Here is an 18,996-nt window from a genome sequence, read left to right as displayed (position 1 = left end):
GCCTCCCTCTCTGCAAGGAAGTGACTGATTTCCATGTGTTGTCTTTTCTTATAACCATTTAATTATACAATGTAAACAGACTATAATTTTGATAGAGTTGTGTTCTTTTCCAAAACCATTAACCAGCTTATTTTAGCTTCTGGCTAAAGTTTGTACATTTTATGTTGTACTGTACCTACTTGACATCCTTGCAAGTTCAGATAACATTTGGGAACCTCTCATGTTCATGCAGTACAGGTTCAAAGAGTGGACAATTAAGTTGAAAGAGTTGAATACCAGGTTTTAACTACAAATTATACGGCTGTTGCAAATTGATTGTTGCCTTTACTCCAGAAATGTGAGAGAAGGACTCTCTCCAAAGGCAGCACCAATTTACTTTAAAGGGAACTATTAAATCAAATAAGCAGCGCTGAATGACTCTTGGAGATTTGGCTTTAGTGGCTGAATGTTCTCGATGTGACATTGGTGAATTGAGTATTCTCAATAAAAACTATGATAATAAAAAAAGAATTTTTCCACAACATAGCTGAAAACGAGTCAGCCAGGATCTTATTGAATGGCGGAGCAGGCTCAAGGGGCTGAACAGCCTACTTCTGCTCCTATTTCGTTTGTTCAATAAAACATTTAACATCATTTTTTGTATTTGTGAATCATTATCAAATTGTGTCATTTAAAATGTGTATGGTAAACAAAGGTCGGACAATGTCTGAATAAAAACCTTTGCATTCTTGAACACTCAGTATATCCTGACAGAAACGAAAAGGGTTTCTTTCGGTCTGACAAAAACTTTATTGGGATTTTTCAGCTCTCAACAATGAAAAGGTTCAATGTTGGTGTGTCGTCGTGTTTGTAATTATGACACTGTTTTCAAACTCTCACAGTTCAGTGCTCCCCAGGCCATTATTACAACACAACAGTTCACCGATGCATACGATGTGCTTTGGGCACCTACCAGCCGGAGTTTCGACAAAATTACTGCATCTCATGTCCTGGCAACACCACGACTGACTTTGATGGGTCAACCACTGTGAGGCAGTGCAAAAGTAAGCATCCACTTGTATTTTGACAGCTACAAGAGAAAGCCCATCTGATAACACCTCCATCTCTAACATCATAGAATCATTTAAGAGTTCCAAAGACTCAGAGAACCTTCTTTACATGTTTCAGTTTCAATGTCTCCTTGACATCAATACAGGTGACATATGAATTGAAACCTGTGCAAAGTATTTTCAGTAGCAAATATGAGCTAGAACTGTTGAAGTGTTGATGGCTCACACAAAATTAGTATATAAGTCAAAACCAGTTCCAAGTCAAAACTAAATTGCATTGACATTATTTTGGATGTGAATTTGCTCAATTCAGTCAATTCTTTTAATGAATATAGTTATTTGAGAGAATCGATGATGTAACCAGGTCAATGTTAAGATGGTAGATTTTTAATTAGTTGAAAATGAAACTTAACATTGGTTTTCCACCAGTGAAAACCACATACTTTAAAGTTGTTTCTCTCTGCAAGCTGTGAGAGGCAGAAGTAAGAAGAAAAGAGGCAATAACATCTTTAAAGTAACTTTTAAAATTGGCTGTGAGCTAGAATTTGTAATTTAGACTAAATTAGAGCAAAATTAAAATGATTTAAATTTTATTTGTTTTGTTTAGGGTTAATATTACAATAATAAAGCAAATTATTGCTCCTTCAATGGCTCAGCTGGTTAAGTCAGGGAGTAGCTGAGTCATATACACCAGGAAAGTCTCATGTTTGATCCTCAAATCACTTACTGAATGACCTGACCTTGTGTAAATGACTATTACAATTTGTCTCAGCACTTACAGTTGGAAGGTTGAAAATCAACCATAGTTTGATTTCTGGTCTGTGTTGAGTTAGTTAATCTGAATTGCAATTAGCCTCAATGTGTCAGGCTAACAGGAGAACATCAGATAGAATACTACACATGATAACTATCCAATGAGAGATTGGTGGTAAAAGAGAGAGGAAGCAATATGGAGTTTTATTGTTGTTTTAGTATCTGTTTCAGTTTCAGTGTATGATATGAGATATTAAGAAATGCTGACCCAAGGAGCTTGAGATTTTCCCTGGGCAGGCCAACAAGGGTCCAGTAGATATGTTCTTTCTGAGGTCCATCTTCAGGTCAATTATGCATTCCACGTGTCTCCTTCCTACAGATCGACAGTGTGGTGGGGAACTTGGGGAATACACAGGATATATTGAATCCCCCAACTACCCCGGGAACTACCCAGCAAATGTGGAGTGCACCTGGAACATTAATCCTCCTCCGAAACGGAAAATCCTGATAGTAGTTCCTGAAATCTTCTTGCCCATTGAGGACGATTGTGGAGATGTTTTGGTCATGAGGAAAAACTGTGAGTTTCCCAACTACTTTATACTGATTGCATCTGTCACTACCTCCTTCCCCTACTTTCACCCCACCATTGGCGGAAGAGTTCTTATTTGCCTGGACTCTAAACGTCTCCAGTTCCCCTCTTCCCTCTATACCTTTTAAAACCTTCTCCAACCAACCTTTTTGACCAAGTTGTTGTTCATCTTTCTTAATTTCTTCCTCCCTGGCTCAGCATCAGTTCCCTTTATAACCTATTTGTCCTCTTCTCATTTAGTAGAGCACCTTTTATTTGCTTAGGGCTACAGTAGCATATTGGAAAGTCTTGTGGCGTAGTGTGTAGCGTCCCTGCCTCTGAACTAGCAGCTCCAGGTAATGGCCAAGGAAGGTGCATTCATAACGTGGTCAAACGAAATGTTGTCAAATATAAAAGTAGGGATATTTTGCTACAGTTGTACAGGGCTTTGGTGAGAGCACATCAAGTACTGCATACAGTTTTGCTCTCCTTATTTAAGAAAGGACATAGTTGCATTAGAAGCAGCTCAGAGAAGGTTCACTTGATTGATTCCATAGATTAAGGGGGATTATGTTATGAGGAAAGGTTGGACAGGTTGGACCTGTGTCCATTGGAGCTAGAAGAATGAGAGGTGAACTTACTGGAGCATATAAGATCCTGAGGGGGCTTGACAGGGTGAATGCTGAAAGCATGTTTCCCCTTGTGGCAGAGACCAGAACTAGGGGACACAGTTTAAAAATAAGGGGTCTCCCGTTTAAGACAGAGATGAGGAGAAATTTTCTCTCTCTGTGGGCTGTGAATCTGTGGAACTCTCTTCCCCAGAGAGTGGTAGAGGCAGGATCATTGAATATTTTTAAGGTAGAGGTAGATGGGTTCTTGACTTACAAGTGAATCAAAGAGTATCGGGGTTAAGCAGGATAATAGCCTTGAGGCCACAATCAGATCAACCATGACCTTATTGAATGGTGAAGCAGGCTCGAGGGGCCTACTCCTGCTCCTAATTCATATGTTTGTACAAGAGCAAAATACTGCAAATGCTAGAAATCTGAAATAAAGATAGAAAATGCTGGAAATACTCAACAAATCTGGCAGCATTTGTGGAGAGAGAAACAGAGTTAATGTTTTAGGCCAATGATCCTGAATGAAGGGGCATTCTGATAAAAGGTCCTGAAATTTTAACTTGGATTCTCTCTCCACAGATATTGCCAGTTTTGTTGAGTATTTCCAGCATTTTCTATATTGCACCTGATCCACTGCCTGGCAGAAATCATCTAACTCAACACAAGCCAAGACTGAGTCTGGTCTAATTAGTTTAGGATAAATGAATAAAATAAGCCGCTATAATTGGTCAACTTTTTTCAGGCTAGGGAAACAAAAATAAATTATCCATTGACCTTATGAATGAATGAAAAGAAAATAATTTCCACCACACGATGTGGTTGCAACGTTTGTCCACATTGCAAATTGCTCCTGAGAAAGTGGTGGTAAGCCATTCCCTTAAAATGCTCGAGTCCATGTGATGTAGCTACACCCACAGAGCTGTTATGGAGGAAGTTGCAGGATTTTGACCTAGTGACAGAAGGAACAATGATATAGTCCCAAGTCAGGATTGTGTGCAGCTTTGGAATGGAAAATTGCAGGCAGTGGTGTTCCCATGCACCTGCTGCCCTTTGTCCTTCTGGGTGGCAGAGGCCATGGGTTTGGAAGGTGCTATAGAAGGAGCCTTGGTGAACTGCTGCAATGTGTCTTCTAGATGGTACACACTGCTGCCACTGTGCATCAGTGGCGGAGGGACTGAATGTTTAAGTTGGTGAATGAGGTGCCAGTCAAGCGGGCTGCTTTGCCTTGGATAGTGTCACGTTTCTTGAGAGTTGTTGGAGTTGAACTCATCCAGGCAAGTGGAGAATATTCCATCACACTCCTGACTTGTACCTTGTAAATGGCCAACAAGCTTTGAGGAGTCAGGCGGGGGAATTCCAAGCCTCAGACCTGCTCTTGTAGCCACAGTATTTATTTGGTTCAGTTAAGTTTCTGGTCAATGGTAACACCCAGGATGTTGATAGTGGGATTCAGCGCTGGTAATGCCATTGGATGTCAAGGGGCAATGGTTAGATTCTCTCTTGCTGGAGATGGTCATTGCATGGCACTTGTGTGGCACAAATGTAACTTGCCACTTATCAGCTCAAGCCTGAATGTTGTCCAAGTCTTGCTGCATACAGATATGGACTGCTTCTCAGTATCTGAGGAGTTGCAAATGGTATTAGACACTGTGCAATCATCAGTGAACATCCCCACTTCTAATTTTATGATGGAAGGAAGGTCATTGATGAAGCAGCTGAAGATGGTTGGGCCTAGAACTCCTGCCCTGAGGAACTCCTGCAGTGATGTCCGGGAACTAAGATGATTAGAATCCAACAACAACAATCATCTTCCTTTGTGCTAGGTATGAGTCCAACCAGTGGAGTGTTTTTCCCTGATTCCCATTGACTTCAATTTTGCTAGGGCTCCTTCATACCACACTGGGCCAGATGCTGCTTTGATGTCAAGAGCAGTCACTCTCAACTCACCTCTGGAATTCAGCTCCTTTGTCCATGTTTGGACTGAGGCTGTAATGAGGTCAGGAGCTGGGTGGCCCTGGCGGAACCCAAACTGAGCATCGGTGAATGGGTTAGTTCTAAGTAAGTGCCATTTGATGATTGAGGAAAGACTGATGGAGTGATAATTGGCTGCATTGGAATAATCCTGTTTTTTTTTTGGGTAGATGCAAGTTTTGTAACTGTACTGTAACAGCTTGGCTAGGGGTGTGGCTAGGTCTGGAGTGTAAAAAAGTCTTCAGTACTATGGCCGGGACGATGTCAGGGCCCATAGCTTTAGCTGTATCCAGGGGCAAAAGTTTCCTCCCGTCAGGGGGAGGTGTGGGGGTGGGCGTGGGTTGGCGGCCCTCTGATCAGCGCCCCCGATTGGGGGCGCGCCACCATTTTTAGTGGGCAGGCCAATTAAGGTCCACCCAGCAAGATGTCCTGTGCAGGCGGGAGGGGATTCCTAAAATCAGAATTGCGCTCCTTCGCGCATGCAGTCAAAGGAGCGCTCCAACCTCCCTGAGATTAAGTGCTGCCTCAGGGAGATCGGCTCCCAAAGTAAAAAAGTTAGTGCAGTGAAAATTTCATTCGCCATCCATGTCCCCTCATGTGATAATGCCATATGAGTTGGGGCATGGTCATAACATCAATTAAAAGTGTCTCTTAATTTTTTGATTCAGCAATGAAACCTCATCCCGCCCGTGGATGACATTTTATGCTTTTTCAGGTGGCCACCAGCGCTTCCAACCTGCCCGCCAACCAGGCCCACTAATGAGCTTAATTGTTTTTTGAATGGCCTAAATAGCCGTTGACAGGTCGAGTTAGATGTGCGCCCGCCAAACTGACAATCTAAATGACGCGGGATGACGTCGGCATGCACGACCGACGTCACCCTGCGTCATTTTACGCATCAGCGAGCAGGCAATTTATGCAGAAAAACACCTTTGACCACAAGTCCATCAGGCAGTGGTCAGCACGTAACGTCCTAGAGGCCCTGAGGGAAAAGGAGAGGGTGGACCCTGTGGGATGGTTCCCCGAGCAGACTGTCAAAGTCATTTGGCAGAATGCCTCATCGCCAGAACTTTCCAACAAGCACCAAGACGTAGCTTGGCTGGTGGTGAGAAAGGCCCTCCCCGTCAGATCCTTCCTACACGCCAGGAGTCTCACCCCCTCTGCACGTTGCCCTCGAGGTGGCTGTGGTGGGGAAGAGACTGTTGTTCACCTCCTTGTGGATTGTGCCTTTGCAAAGAAAGTCTGGAGAGAGATGCAGTGGTTGCTGTCGAGGTTCATCCCGAGCAGTTCTGTGACACAGGACTCTGTGCTCTACGGGCTGTTCCCAGGGACACACACCGAGACAAACATCGACTGCAGCTGGAGGATCATCAACTCGGTGAAAGAGGCGCTTTGGTCTGCCCGAAACTTGTTGGTCTTCCAGCACAAAGAGTTGTCCCCGACCGATTGTTGCGGACTGGCACAATCCAAAGTCCAGGACTACGTGCTGAGGGACGCACTAAAGCTTGGGGCAGCTGCCGCAAAGGCGCAATGGGGAAGGGTCGCTGTCTAAGACCTTTCTACCACAGCGCACCGAGAGACTGGGAACTGTTTAGAGCCCCTCGGGCTGTACAGATCAAAATGAAAGGCTGTAAATGATTGTAATATTGTTTGTACTGATGCACCTGGTGATACATTTTGTAAAAGTTTAACCTGGATTGTACCCTTGTAATGTTGTTTTTGAAATGGTTTTGAATGTGATTGAAGATTTTTTATGAATAAAGTATATTTTTACAAAAAAAAAAAATCAGCGAGCAGGCCCCGCCCCCGCTCGCCAACTGGAAGATGCTGGCCCAGGGTTACATGGTTTGAATGCAAGGCTGTCAGATGAGAAGAAAATGGATTTCTGTGGTGATGCATTGTGTCTTCATGTATTCTGCTAGCATTCACAGTAAGGGCCAACCTGAAGAGTGGCCACCCAGTAAGGTACTGAATGAGCCATTGCCATTTGCAGAAAGGGCCTTCAGGAGAAGAAGGGAGGAAACTGGGAGTAAAATCATGGACAAGAAGTGTCAATTTTTAACTTGTCTTACTTTTTCTTTTCTCATTTTACAGGAGAACGTTTATAAAATTTCAAAACTGTTTGGAATCCTTTTCTTAATTTTCTTGATTCTGAAATTTTATTTACAGCTTCACCTACTTCAATCACAACGTATGAAACCTGCCAGACCTATGAGCGGCCAATAGCCTTCACTGCCAGGTCCCGCAAACTGTGGGTCAACTTCAAAACTAATGAAGCAAACAGTGCTAAAGGGTTCCAAATACCTTACGTCACCTATGATGGTGAGTGAGCCTCGTGATGTCTGTTTTACAGATAGCTGTCATGATTGGTGTTGTGCACGTGACTAAGCTCTTAATGTTTCATGGTGCATTTTTTTGCAAGTACACAATTGCGTCTCAAAGGCAAAAATCTAATAACTCCATTGTAAATACCCTTACCCAGCACCGATCTCCCTGGAAGAGCACATGCAATATCTCCCTGGAAGAGTACATGCAATTGAGTCACTGAAGGAAACTAGAATGAGACAAATCCTAAAAGAAAGACTTGCATTTGTATACAGCAGCACCTGACACAACCTCAGGATGCCCCAAAGTGCTTTTACAGCCAATGAAGTATTTTTGAAGTGTTAGTCACTGTTGTAACATAGGGCAGAATTTTGCCCAAGGCATGTGGGATCGTCGGGGACAGTCGGGAAGCCGACTGCCGCCCGCGATCGCCAGCGCTCCGTGATTTTACGCGGGCGGGCCAATTAAGACTGTTACATTAGCATGTTTTTAATTAAAAATTAACGTTTTTATTTCATTTGTATTTGATTTTGGAAACCTCATCCCGCCCGTGGATGAGGTTTCCAAAAAAATGCAAGGGCCGCTTGGCCTTTTCGCCTGCCCTTCAACCATTAGATTGAACAGGCAGTGAAAACTTGAGCACAATTGATAATTTAATAGCCTTAGTAGGTCTTTTGATTGTCGGCGGGCATGCTGTTGGCTCCGGTGCGTGCCCGCCGACCGAACTATTACGTGACTTCACGTTGACGTCGGCACACTCAGCTGACGTCATCGCGGGTCATTTCATACTCGGTTGGATCGGGCTTGCGCTCACCCACCGAGCTAAAAATCCTACCCATAGGAAATCCAGCAGCCAATTTGCTCACAGTAAGCCCCAACAAACATAATTGACCAGATAATCTATTTTTTTAATGTTGACTGAAAGACAAATATTGGTAAAGACACCAGGATAACTTCCTCCTGTTCTTCAAAATGCTGCCATGGATCTTTTACTTTCACCTGAGATAGTACACAGGGCCCCTGTTTAATGTCTCATCCAAAAGATGGAATCTCCAACAGTACAGCATTCCCTCAGCACTGCATTTGAACGTCAGCCTAGATTTTTGTGCTCAAGTGTCTGAAGTGAGATTTGAACTCACAACCTTCTGAGTCAGAGGCAAGAGTGTTGCCAGCTGATTCACGGTTGACATATTGACACATTGAGAAAGGCAAGCATGCTGATCCCACTATGCTAACTGGGAAATTCTGATTCTGGCAACAGTAAGGCTTGGAAACGGGGCAGGGACATGAAAGGAGAACTATGTAAAAGATGAGGAAAAAGGAAAACGATGCATACAGGCAACTGGAAATTTGCTTAAAACATTAAGATTAGTACAAGCAATGCTGTATTGCTGAAAAAAGAGACATTTCTAAGCTTTTCGTCGTGCACTCGTCAGGACACTCGTAAGAGTACCAATATAAGAGGAAGACAAGAGTTTATACTGTATGGGCAGAATTTTCTGCCTGTCGGGTGGGCGGGTCTGACCCAATCTCCGGCGGGCGGAGAGCCGATCCCCGCCAGAGAAGCGGGCCCCACCGCCATTTTACGTGGGTGGGCCAATTAAGGCCCGCCCAGTGTGATGTCTGGCGGGAAGCGCTGTGCGCTCCCTGTGCGGGCGGGGGGAATTCCCCAAAAGCGAGAGTGCGCTGTTTCGCGCATGCACACGAAAGAGCACACATCTCCTTGAGGCAAAGTGCAGCCTCAGGGAGATCACTTCCACTTTGAAAAAGATTAAAAATAGAAAAAAAAATCCCTAACATGTCCCCCTCATGTGACAATGTCATATTGTCACTATAACTTTATTAAACTTTTTAAAACGCTGCATGAAACCTCATCCCGCTGCTGGATGAGGTTTCGTGTTTTTTATATTTGCCGCCGGGGCTCCTGGCCTGCCCGCCAACTTTGAGGTTGGACGGGCAGGTCCTTTAATTGTTTAAATGATCCTGTCAATCGCATCAGTTGGCCATTGACAGGTCAGCGGCCCCGCAGCTGATTTTGCTGCGCCCCCGCCTTCCTGAAAATTTAAATGGGGCGGGATGACGTCGGGGGTTCCGCCCGACGTCATCCCGCGTCATTTTACGCGTTGGCGAGCGGGCCCCGCCCCCTGCTCACCGACAGCAAAATTCTGCCCCATGTGAAGAGAGTGCTGATTGGCTGACAAGTGGCATTGCCATGGAGAATGTATGTTGAGTGCAAGACAAAAAGCTTAGACATGTCTCTTTTTCCAGCAATACTCAAGTTCTGTACTACCAAACAATGTGAAGCAGTTGGGGGGCGTTCAAAAAGGAAATGGGGAGGGTACAGGTTCAACATGTTCCCTCTAGGGTGATAGGAAGGAGTGACAAGCCCAGAGAACCAGAATACGATGAGAAGGAAAAGAGAGGCTTTTAGCAGGTACAAGGGAAGCAAATCAGCAGAGGCATTAGTGGAGTACAGAAAGTGCAGGGTGGAGCTTAAGAAAGCAATTAGGAAAGCAAGGAGGGGATATGAGAAAGCTCTGGCTGGTAAAAGTAGGGAAAATCCCAAGGTATTCTATAAGTATATCAATGGGAAGTGGATAACCAGGGAAAGCGGGGCCAAAGGGGCAATCTATGGGTGGAGCCAGAGGACATCGGTAGAGTGTTGAACGAATATTTCACATCCATCTTCACCCAAGAGAATGAGGATGAAGGTATGGAACTTGGGGAGAGAGACTGCGAGGTTCTTGAGCAAATTGATATAGGGAGTGACAAGGTATTGGAGGTGTTGGCAGGCTTAAAAGTGGACAAATCTCCAGGTCCGGATGATTTGTGTCCCAGACTGCTGAGTGCAAGGGAGGAGATCGCAGGGGCTCTGACCCAAATTTTTAATTCCTTTCTGGCCACGGGGGAGGTGCCAGAGGACTGGAAAACAGCTAATGTGGTTCCGCTATTTAAGAAGGGTTGTAGAGATAAGTCAGAGAACTACAGACCAGTGAGTCTCATGTCAGTGGTAGAGAAACTATTAGAGAAAATTCTGAAGGAGAGAATCTATCTCCACTTGGAGAGGCAAGGTTTGATCAGGGATGGTCAGCATGGCTTTGTCAGAGGGAGGTCATGCCTAACAAATTTGATTGAATTTGTGAGGAGGTGACCAAGTATGTAGATGAGGATAGTGCAGTTGATGTAGCTTATATGGATTTCAGCAAAGCCTTTGACAAGGTCCCACATGGGAGACTTATAAAGAAGGCAAATGCACATGGGATATAGGGTAATTTGATAAGGTGGATTCAAAATTGGCTTAGTTGTAGGAAACAGAGGGTGATGACAGAAGGATGCTATAGTGACTGGAAGCCAGTGTTCAGTGGCGTACTACAGGGATCTGTGCTGAGTCCCCTATTATTCGTCATTTATATAAACGACATAGATGACTATGTGGGGGGTAGGATTAGTAAGTTTACAGATGACATAAAGATTGGCCGGGTGGTTAACAGTGATGTTGAGTGTCTTGGGCTACTGGAAGATATAGATGGGATGGTCAAATGGGCAGATAAGTGGCAGATGGAATTTAACCCTGAAAAGTGTGAGGTGATACACTTTGGAAGGAGTAATTTGACACGGAAGTATTCAATGAACGGCATGACACTAGGAAGTTCTGAGGAACAAAGGGACCTTGGCGTGTATGTCCATAGATCTCTGAAGGCGGAGGGGCATGTTAGTGGTGAAAAAGGCATATGGGACTCTTGCCTTTATCAATCAAGGCATAGATTACAAAAGTAGGGAGATCATGTTGGAGTTTAGATCCTTGGTGAGGCCACAGCTGGAGTACTGTGTGCAGTTCTGGTCGCCTCATCATAGGAAGGATGTGATTGCACTGGAGGGGGTGCAGAGATTATTCACCAGGATGTTGCCTGGGATGAAACATTTAAGTTTTGAAGAGAGGTTGGATAGACTTGGGTTGTTTTCCTTGGAGCAGAGAAGACTGAGGGGCGACCTGATCGAGGTGTACAAGGTTATGAGGGGCATGGACAGAGTGGATAGGGAGCAGCTGTTCCCCTTAGTTGAAGGGTCAGTCATGAGGGGACACAAGTTCAACGTGAGGGGCAGGAGGTTTAGTGAGGATATGAGAAAAAACCTTTTTACCCAGAGGGCGGTGACGGTCTGGAATGCGCTGCCTAGGAGGGTGGTGGAGGCGGATTGCCTCACATCCTTTAAAAAGTACCTGGATGAGCACTTGGCACATCATAACATTCAAGGCTATGGGCCAAGTGCTGATAAATGGGATTAGGTAGGTAGGTCAGGTGTTTCCCATGTGTCAGTGCAGACTCGATGGGCCGAAGGGCCTCTTCTGCAATCTGTGATTATGTGAAAACAAATTACATAGGTATGAGCGGAGAATTGGTTAAGGTTAATTATGTGAATAGACTAGAGGTGGCAGAACAGTGGTGTACAGTGGGGAGGGAGTTGGCTTGGGATTCCTCAACATCAGTGCTAGACCCCATGAAGTCTCATGGCATCAGGTCAAAGATGGGCAAGGAAACCTCCTGCTGATTACTGCATACTGCACCTGCTCTCCCTCCACACCCCCCCCCCCCCCACACCCCCACCCCCTCAGCTGATGAATCAGTGCTCCTCCATGTTGAACACCACTTGGAAGAACCAGTGAGGGTGGATTGGGCATAGAATGTACACTGGTTGGGGGACTTCAATGTCCATCACCAAGAATGGCTCGGTAGCACCACGAATGATCAAGCAGACCGAGTCCTAAAGGATATAGTTGCTAGACTGGGCCTGCGGCAGACGGTCAAGGAACCAACAAGAGGGAAAATCTTACTTGACCTCGTTCTAATCAATCTACCTGTCATAGCTACATCTGTTCATGACAGTATTGGTTGGAGTGACCACTGCATAATTGTTGTGGAGAAGAAGTCCCATCTTCACATTCAGGATACTTTCCATCCTGTGTTGTGTGGCACTACTACCATGTTAAAGGGGATAAATTTCAAACAGATCTAGCACCTCAAAACTGGGCATCCATGAGGCACTGTGGACCATCAGCAGCAGCAGAATTGCTCACACTCACAATCTGTAACCTCATGGCGCAGCATATCCCCCACTCCACCATTACCATCAAGTTGGGGAATCAACCCTGGTTCAATGAAGAGTTCAAGAGGGCATACCAAGAGCAGCTGCAGGCAAAACTAAAAATGAGGCGACAAATGAGGTAGGTAAGGTGTTTCTCACGTGTCGGTGCAGACCCGATAGGCCAAAGGGCCTCTTCTGCACTGTGTGATTCTGTGAATGCCATATTGTTATTAAGAATTACAGCATCTGCATCAACTGTTGGATCCAAGGTCAGTTGTTTTCCTTACTTACAGACCTTGACCCAGGAAATCAGGAGCATTTTTGAATCCCTTCCCTATGAACTTTGTTAAATTTATAACTGCACATAGGAACAGATATTGGAAGCTTGTTTGACTGACCATTACATTTCTTTTCTAGAGGACTATGAGCAGCTTGTCGAAGACATTGTCCGAGATGGTAGGTTATATGCTTCAGAAAACCATCAAGAAATTTTAAAGGTAAGTGAGTTAATTATTTGAAATGATTGGATGTGATCTACAAAGCAATACCAATATAGTTACATACATACTGGGAACATTTGCTGTGTAACTGGTAATGGGATCTTATGAAAATTAGTAGATTGCCCATGTTGTTATATTTGTTATGTCAGAGAAAATGGCTTCTCACTCTCATTTTCTCTGTTGCCTCCAGGTTGCTAGTTCCCTCTTTATCTCTCATCCTGCTTCCGCCTTTGTTTTCTCTCCCCCAATTCTTCTTTCTCCTTTCTCCCTGTTATTCACTTGAATGAGAAGTGATGGTATATTCTGGCAAGGGAAAAAGCCATCAATCACTGTATCAATCCCACCTCCCCATCGCTTTCCCCTCACTCTTCTCTCTCCTCTCCCCTCAACCTTCTCTCCAGTCTTTCTCCCCTCTTGCCTTGCTCCCCTTCTTATCCCTCTCCCCTCCTCAGTTTGCTCCCCCCTCTTCTCTCTCCTATCCTCTCATTCTTCCCCTTGCCTCTCCCTCCCTTCCACCCATTCTGCATAACCCTCTCACATCTCTTCATCTGCCTCTCCCTCCCTTCCTGCTACCCATTTCTCCCTTGCCCTCTGCTTATGTATCCCTCCCTCTGTTTTCTCCTTCTTTCTTTCACCCTTTTTCTCTCCCCTTTCACTCTCCCTTTTCTTTCCTTTTACTCTTTTCCTCCATCACTTCTGCCCTTCACTCGCACCATTTCCCCTTTGCACTCCCCCACTGCTCATCCCCCATTCATCTCTTCATTCCCCCTCCCTTCCATTCACCCCCCCCCCCTCCTTTACTCCTCCCTTTCACTCCCCTTTCCCTATTCCTTCTAGGCTCCAACAGTTCATTGTCATTGGAGGGAGCATAGTGGCAGGATTTCCACGGCTGACATTAGGTGCATTTGACTGTGCTGAGTTTTTCATGTCATTGAGTCATGGTTAAGGAACTTGAGCCGTGGACAGGGCATCACAGTTGTTCTGTGGGTTATTGGATGGAGATGAGGGACAGTTGATGACAACCCTTAGGCTTCAGCCAAAGTGTATAGAGGCAGTGACATGGGGAGATGCTTCAACAAGATTGTCAGGTTCTAGTGGTGTGGGACCAAATTGATGGAATTAAGCAGTTTTATTATGAGGTTCTTACATTGTTTAGTTTGGATGGAAGCATGTATGAAACAATATATAAAAATGTCACCCTTAGCAAGAGGTCTACCTTGCTCCAGCAAGTGAATTGGTATTGCACGCTCTGGTGGCCAGTGTTAGGATTTGCATTTATATTTCAGGACTTCACAACAGTTGATTGTCACATAACATTAGATGGAGTTCTTCTTAAGTTATTCAGCCACCTAAAGTGATGCTCAGTGCAAACTGCAGGCACAATAAGAGATATATTAGATATCTGGTAGTCACTTCATGCAATGTATTTATTTTTAAAAATGTTTATCTTTTTCAGTGGAACCTTTAATGAATATTAATAAATTGTAAAGTCTTGAGGTGTTGCTCACGTTAATTTGGAAGCTGGAGCATGGATGTGATTTATAGCGGTTAAGAAAGGGTTGGGCTCAACTGACCTATACATTTAAGGACTGCTCAGTTACTTTCTGTGGGGAAGTAGGTTAATTAGGAAAATCTCAGGAAAAACATATGAAATGTAAGAAATAGGTGCAAGTGTAGACCATACGGCCCTCACACCTGCTGCACCATTTAATATGATCATGGCTGATCTTCTGCTTCAATTACACTTTTATGCCCTATCCCCATCTCCCTTGACTCCTCTATCCACCTCAGCCTTAAACATACTCAACAACTGAGCCCTCCGGGGTAGAGAATTCCAAACATTCATAACCGTCCGTGTAAAAGAAGTTTCTCTTCACCTCGGTCCTAAATGACCAACCCCTCATCCTGATACACTGATGGCTAGTTCTAGACCTTCCAACCAGGGGCAAAAACCTCTCAGTGGGATCACCTCTCATTCTTCTAAACTCCACAGAAGAAAAGTCGGTATTATCCAAGCTGACCTCATAGGACAACACTGTCATCCCAGGAATCAATCTAGTGAGTCTTCATTGCACTCCCCCCAAGCAAAGCATACCCTTTCTTCAGTAGGGAGACCAAAACTGTACTCCAGGTATGGTCTCACCAAAGCCCTGTTTAATTGCAGCAAGACATCCTTGCTCATACTGTAACCCCTTGCAATAAAGGCTAACAGACAATTTGCTTTCCTAATTGCTTGCTGTACCTGTATGTTAATTTCCAGTGATTCATGTATGAGGACATCCAATTCCGTCTAAATAAAAACATTTACTGGTCTCTCTCACCTTTAAAAAAATGTTCTGTCATTCCATTCTTCCTACCAAAGTGGATAATTCTACATAATAAGCCACTTCTAAACCCCTCTGCGAATATGTAGCTTCAGGTCAGAAGAACTGATATCAGTATGACTGTCTACTTTTTTTAACTCTACTTTGCACCTGTAACAAAGTGTGATATTTTGAAATATCTGAAGAGTGTTAAGGCATGTAATAAACTTGAGTTTTAATGCTGTGTGTATAATATTAAACACAGAATGGTAATAACCTGGTGATTCTTTTTTTAACATCTGGCAGGACAAGAAGCTGATTAAAGCTCTCTTTGATGTACTGGCACATCCACAGAATTACTTCAAGTACACAGCACAGGAGTCTAATGAGATGCTACCAAGATCTTTTATCAAACTGCTTCGCTCCAAAGTTTCCAGCTTTCTAAGGCCCTACAAATAGCTTGACAGGACAAAGGCAATAAAATGACCCACTGAATTTTATTTTTACAGCTTTGTAACCATAATATTTCACTATGCTGACTTTTTTTTGTGGCTTTCTTCAAAAGGATCCCAGTTCATACTTCACTGTACGTTATTTATAGCTCTCAGTCCATCATAACGAAGACTGTTCATTCCTTATATTTATGTGTACGCTGGTATATATGACTGCTGGGAGCGCATCCAAAGCCTGCTCCGTATGCAAGCATACTTTATGCACTAGGACTTTCTGTCTGCATTGTGTGTTTTTTTTTCCCTGTATAAGAAAAGAAAGTGCAATGATTTCTTTCTCCTGTTGGATGTTTGAATGGAAGTTTTTTTCTACAGAAAGATGACAATATTTATATCTGCAAGGAAGCCTTTTTTCGTCTCCACTGTAGTGTACCTTGACACCACCCGCAAATCACACATAATGAAAAGTGACAGGATTGCAATGTTGCGCATTAATAATTTTGGAATTTATTTGCACTTGAGAATTGTATTTGAACATGTACAAAAGTTTGGATTTTGTATTGCCATTTTTTTAATTGAATTGAGATGTTCACAGTTTGTTGTTTTTTTTTTCCTTTTCTATGCTAGTTTGTCCCAATTTCTCATGATGCTCAATCTTGTATTAAATAGTACAACTGGAACACAACATTTGATTAACTGAAAGGGGTTTAAGAATCTCCAAAAATTTTGAATTACAAGGATAGTTCTGATGATGCAAACAATCACTCTTTCGGCCCTTCCTCGGGTTGATGGACAATATATTAATATCATTTTAGTGCAATTTTGATAATATTTTTCCAATATATGAAATGTAGTTCATGGTTTTCAGGCAATTTATTTGTTCACCTCATCATCTATACTGAGGTATAATTGGGTATTGGGGGCACTACAATACAAAAACTTAATTTCGAGATCCTGAAATAAAACACAAATCATGCATTACAAATAGTGCATATAATGCATCCTCAATAAATATGTAAATGTTTATAGTTATTGAAAGAAGCACATTTTAATGTGTGGAACAGAATGCCACGTTGTAAAATAATGAATCAGTAGAGGCTCCATAATGGGAGAGCAGTATAGGTCCTTCAATACATTAGGACACTAGCAGGTACTGTTAAGTAAATATCCAGCACCACTGAGAGAAGGCATATGGTAAAGGACAAATGTCCTGAGCCAAAACATGCATGTATATCTCAAAATTATGGGTAGGAGGTCAATTCTGGGAAATCTTTTGAAAGCATTAAGTAGTACTTTTTTTTAAAAAACACTCCTGATTGGCTTGTTCCTCACCAATAATTACAATTTGAATTTTAGCTAAAGGAGTAGAGTCCTGATGCGGAGCAAAATGCGACCTCGATCTAGCAAAAAAGCTAGTTACAGAAGGAGTTGCAATACAAGACAAAAAACAGATGGGGAAGAAAGGCAGGGAAGGAAAGCAAAGGTTTTTATATAGAGGTTTTTCTATGGGCCAACAATTCTGCCTTTACAGAAGGGAGCCTGTTTTGGGAATCTAGATCTAGCAACCTGGCAGGCAGGTGTCATTTTCCGGCAATCTGACCTAGACAACTGCTATCTGTAAAAGCACCTGGCAGTATTTGGAAGCCAACATACTACTCTGGTTTGAGCTTTAACAAAACTGCAAAGTAATCTGTCCAAGCTGATCGATCAATTGAATTTTCCAGCCTACTGGTAAAGGGGAATTAGATTTCTTTGGCCCTGAACCCTGAGGACTTCTTTCCTGTAAATTCTTTACCCAAACAGTTGCTAAATTGGATTCTTCAATGATTAGAGTTTTGTATATGACTACTGGTCCTGCATTTAGTAACCTTGATCCCTAGAGTTTTACTTTCACCACACCCCTGCCTACTAACCAATGACAGTAAATTAGATAAAACATTTAGATTTGTTAATTTTAAATAAATTCAAACCCAAATGAAAACCTGCATCACTGCATAGCTCAACCTAAATCCAATTAGGTATTCAAATTACAAGGAAAAATATACGTGTAGCATTATTGATCCTTGAATAAGTTTTATATTAATTGCCATTTATTAATTATAAAGCCTAAGTTACAAAAAACTGACTAATTTCGTGAACATTGCTACCAGGAATTCATTCTGACGTCCTGAAAAATAGTTTTGCTTCCTTCTTACATGACAAATATTTCAATGTCTGCCATTGGCAATATTATCACATAAACATTCAATGTGCTCAGATCAAATTTTCTCGGCTATTTTAATGACGCATTGGCGCATTAATAAGAGATTAAGATCAAGAACGGTAATTTCTACCCGTTGTAGCCTGCACAATCTCCAGTAATATGTACTCTACATTTCTCTTCAACTACAGGCCTAAATTAGCAAATTAATTATGTACAGTCTGTAGGAACGTTTTAGTGTGCCACTTGCGATTAGAGAGCAACTTCACATTGTTGTCTGATGTCCCGTGGGAATTGAGCCACTGAAACTTGTCTTGATTCAGACCCCAAATAGCCATCGGAAAAAGAGAAAGTAAAACTTTCAAGCTGATTATTTGGGTTGGATTAGAACACAGGTGCCTGGTGTTGAAGGACAGTGTATCTCACTGTACTAAGCCCACTGTTAAATGCTTCATTCCATTGTAGTGATTAAATATCTCTTTTACTTCATCGTGACTGGTGTGGCTTATGTTTGCACAAGGATATGAATAATACTAGACCACTATAAAGCAGATGTTTTATAAGGATAGTAACTATTGGCAGGATTCTACATGCTTTTTTCTGTTATGATATTGCAATGATTTAAATGACACTAAAGTCATGTTTGATTTATAAAGTTCAATCTATGGTGAATCCACCTGTTGTTTCAAATCAAGGATGAACTTTGTTTATTTAAGCACTGCAGGAGGCAATGTGAAAATTCGGCTCTTCAGCTGCAAGTTTTAAGTCAGTGTGACTTCGGCATCCTGAGAGCATTAACAGCATCTCAACATTGCTCATAAACTTCTATCCTTCTGTTTGCCTCTCAATGCAGATGCAAACAAAAGAGGCGTCAGGTGTGACAAATGTCATTGGCGTCCATCCTCAAACCAGAAGCCGGAGCTTCTGTGCCCATCTGTGCCAGCAGAGCTGGCCCACTGCGGGCAATAGTGTTTGTAGGGCTGCTAACTGCCTGAATTTGGACCAAACAGTCCTGTTTTGGAAGTTGTGTCTGAAAAGTTCTAGAACATAAACTAGACATCACAGTCTAGATTCATGAAACCAAAGTCTTCTTTCCCCATAATGTTTAATGATGTGGAAACATTAGTTGTAAGATTACTAATGTTTTCTACCAAAATCGATCAGCAGCAAAGCAAA

At 42.9% G+C, this 18,996-nt stretch overlaps 1 protein-coding gene across 1 annotated transcript in view; it reads left to right on the top strand.

Annotated features, from left to right (window-relative positions):
• LOC144683582 (signal peptide, CUB and EGF-like domain-containing protein 3) overlaps positions 1 to 18,309 on the top strand; it is a 421,925-nt gene extending 403,616 nt beyond the window's left edge. Inside the window, exons 18-22 of the mRNA XM_078546743.1 lie at positions 882 to 1,043; positions 2,182 to 2,379; positions 7,131 to 7,283; positions 12,786 to 12,865; positions 15,478 to 18,309. Of these exons, the coding sequence (XP_078402869.1) occupies positions 882 to 1,043; positions 2,182 to 2,379; positions 7,131 to 7,283; positions 12,786 to 12,865; positions 15,478 to 15,630 (746 nt within the window). The 3' untranslated portion in view covers positions 15,631 to 18,309. The remainder of the gene's footprint in view (positions 1 to 881; positions 1,044 to 2,181; positions 2,380 to 7,130; positions 7,284 to 12,785; positions 12,866 to 15,477) is intronic.
• Positions 18,310 to 18,996: the final 687 nt, after the last annotated feature.

Source organism: Cetorhinus maximus, chromosome 8, assembly GCF_964194155.1.
Source record: "Cetorhinus maximus chromosome 8, sCetMax3.hap1.1, whole genome shotgun sequence".
In the NCBI taxonomy this organism is placed as follows: domain Eukaryota; kingdom Metazoa; phylum Chordata; class Chondrichthyes; order Lamniformes; family Cetorhinidae; genus Cetorhinus; species Cetorhinus maximus.
Note: the sequence above shows the minus strand (reverse complement) of the source record. Positions and strands in the feature narration are given on the sequence as shown.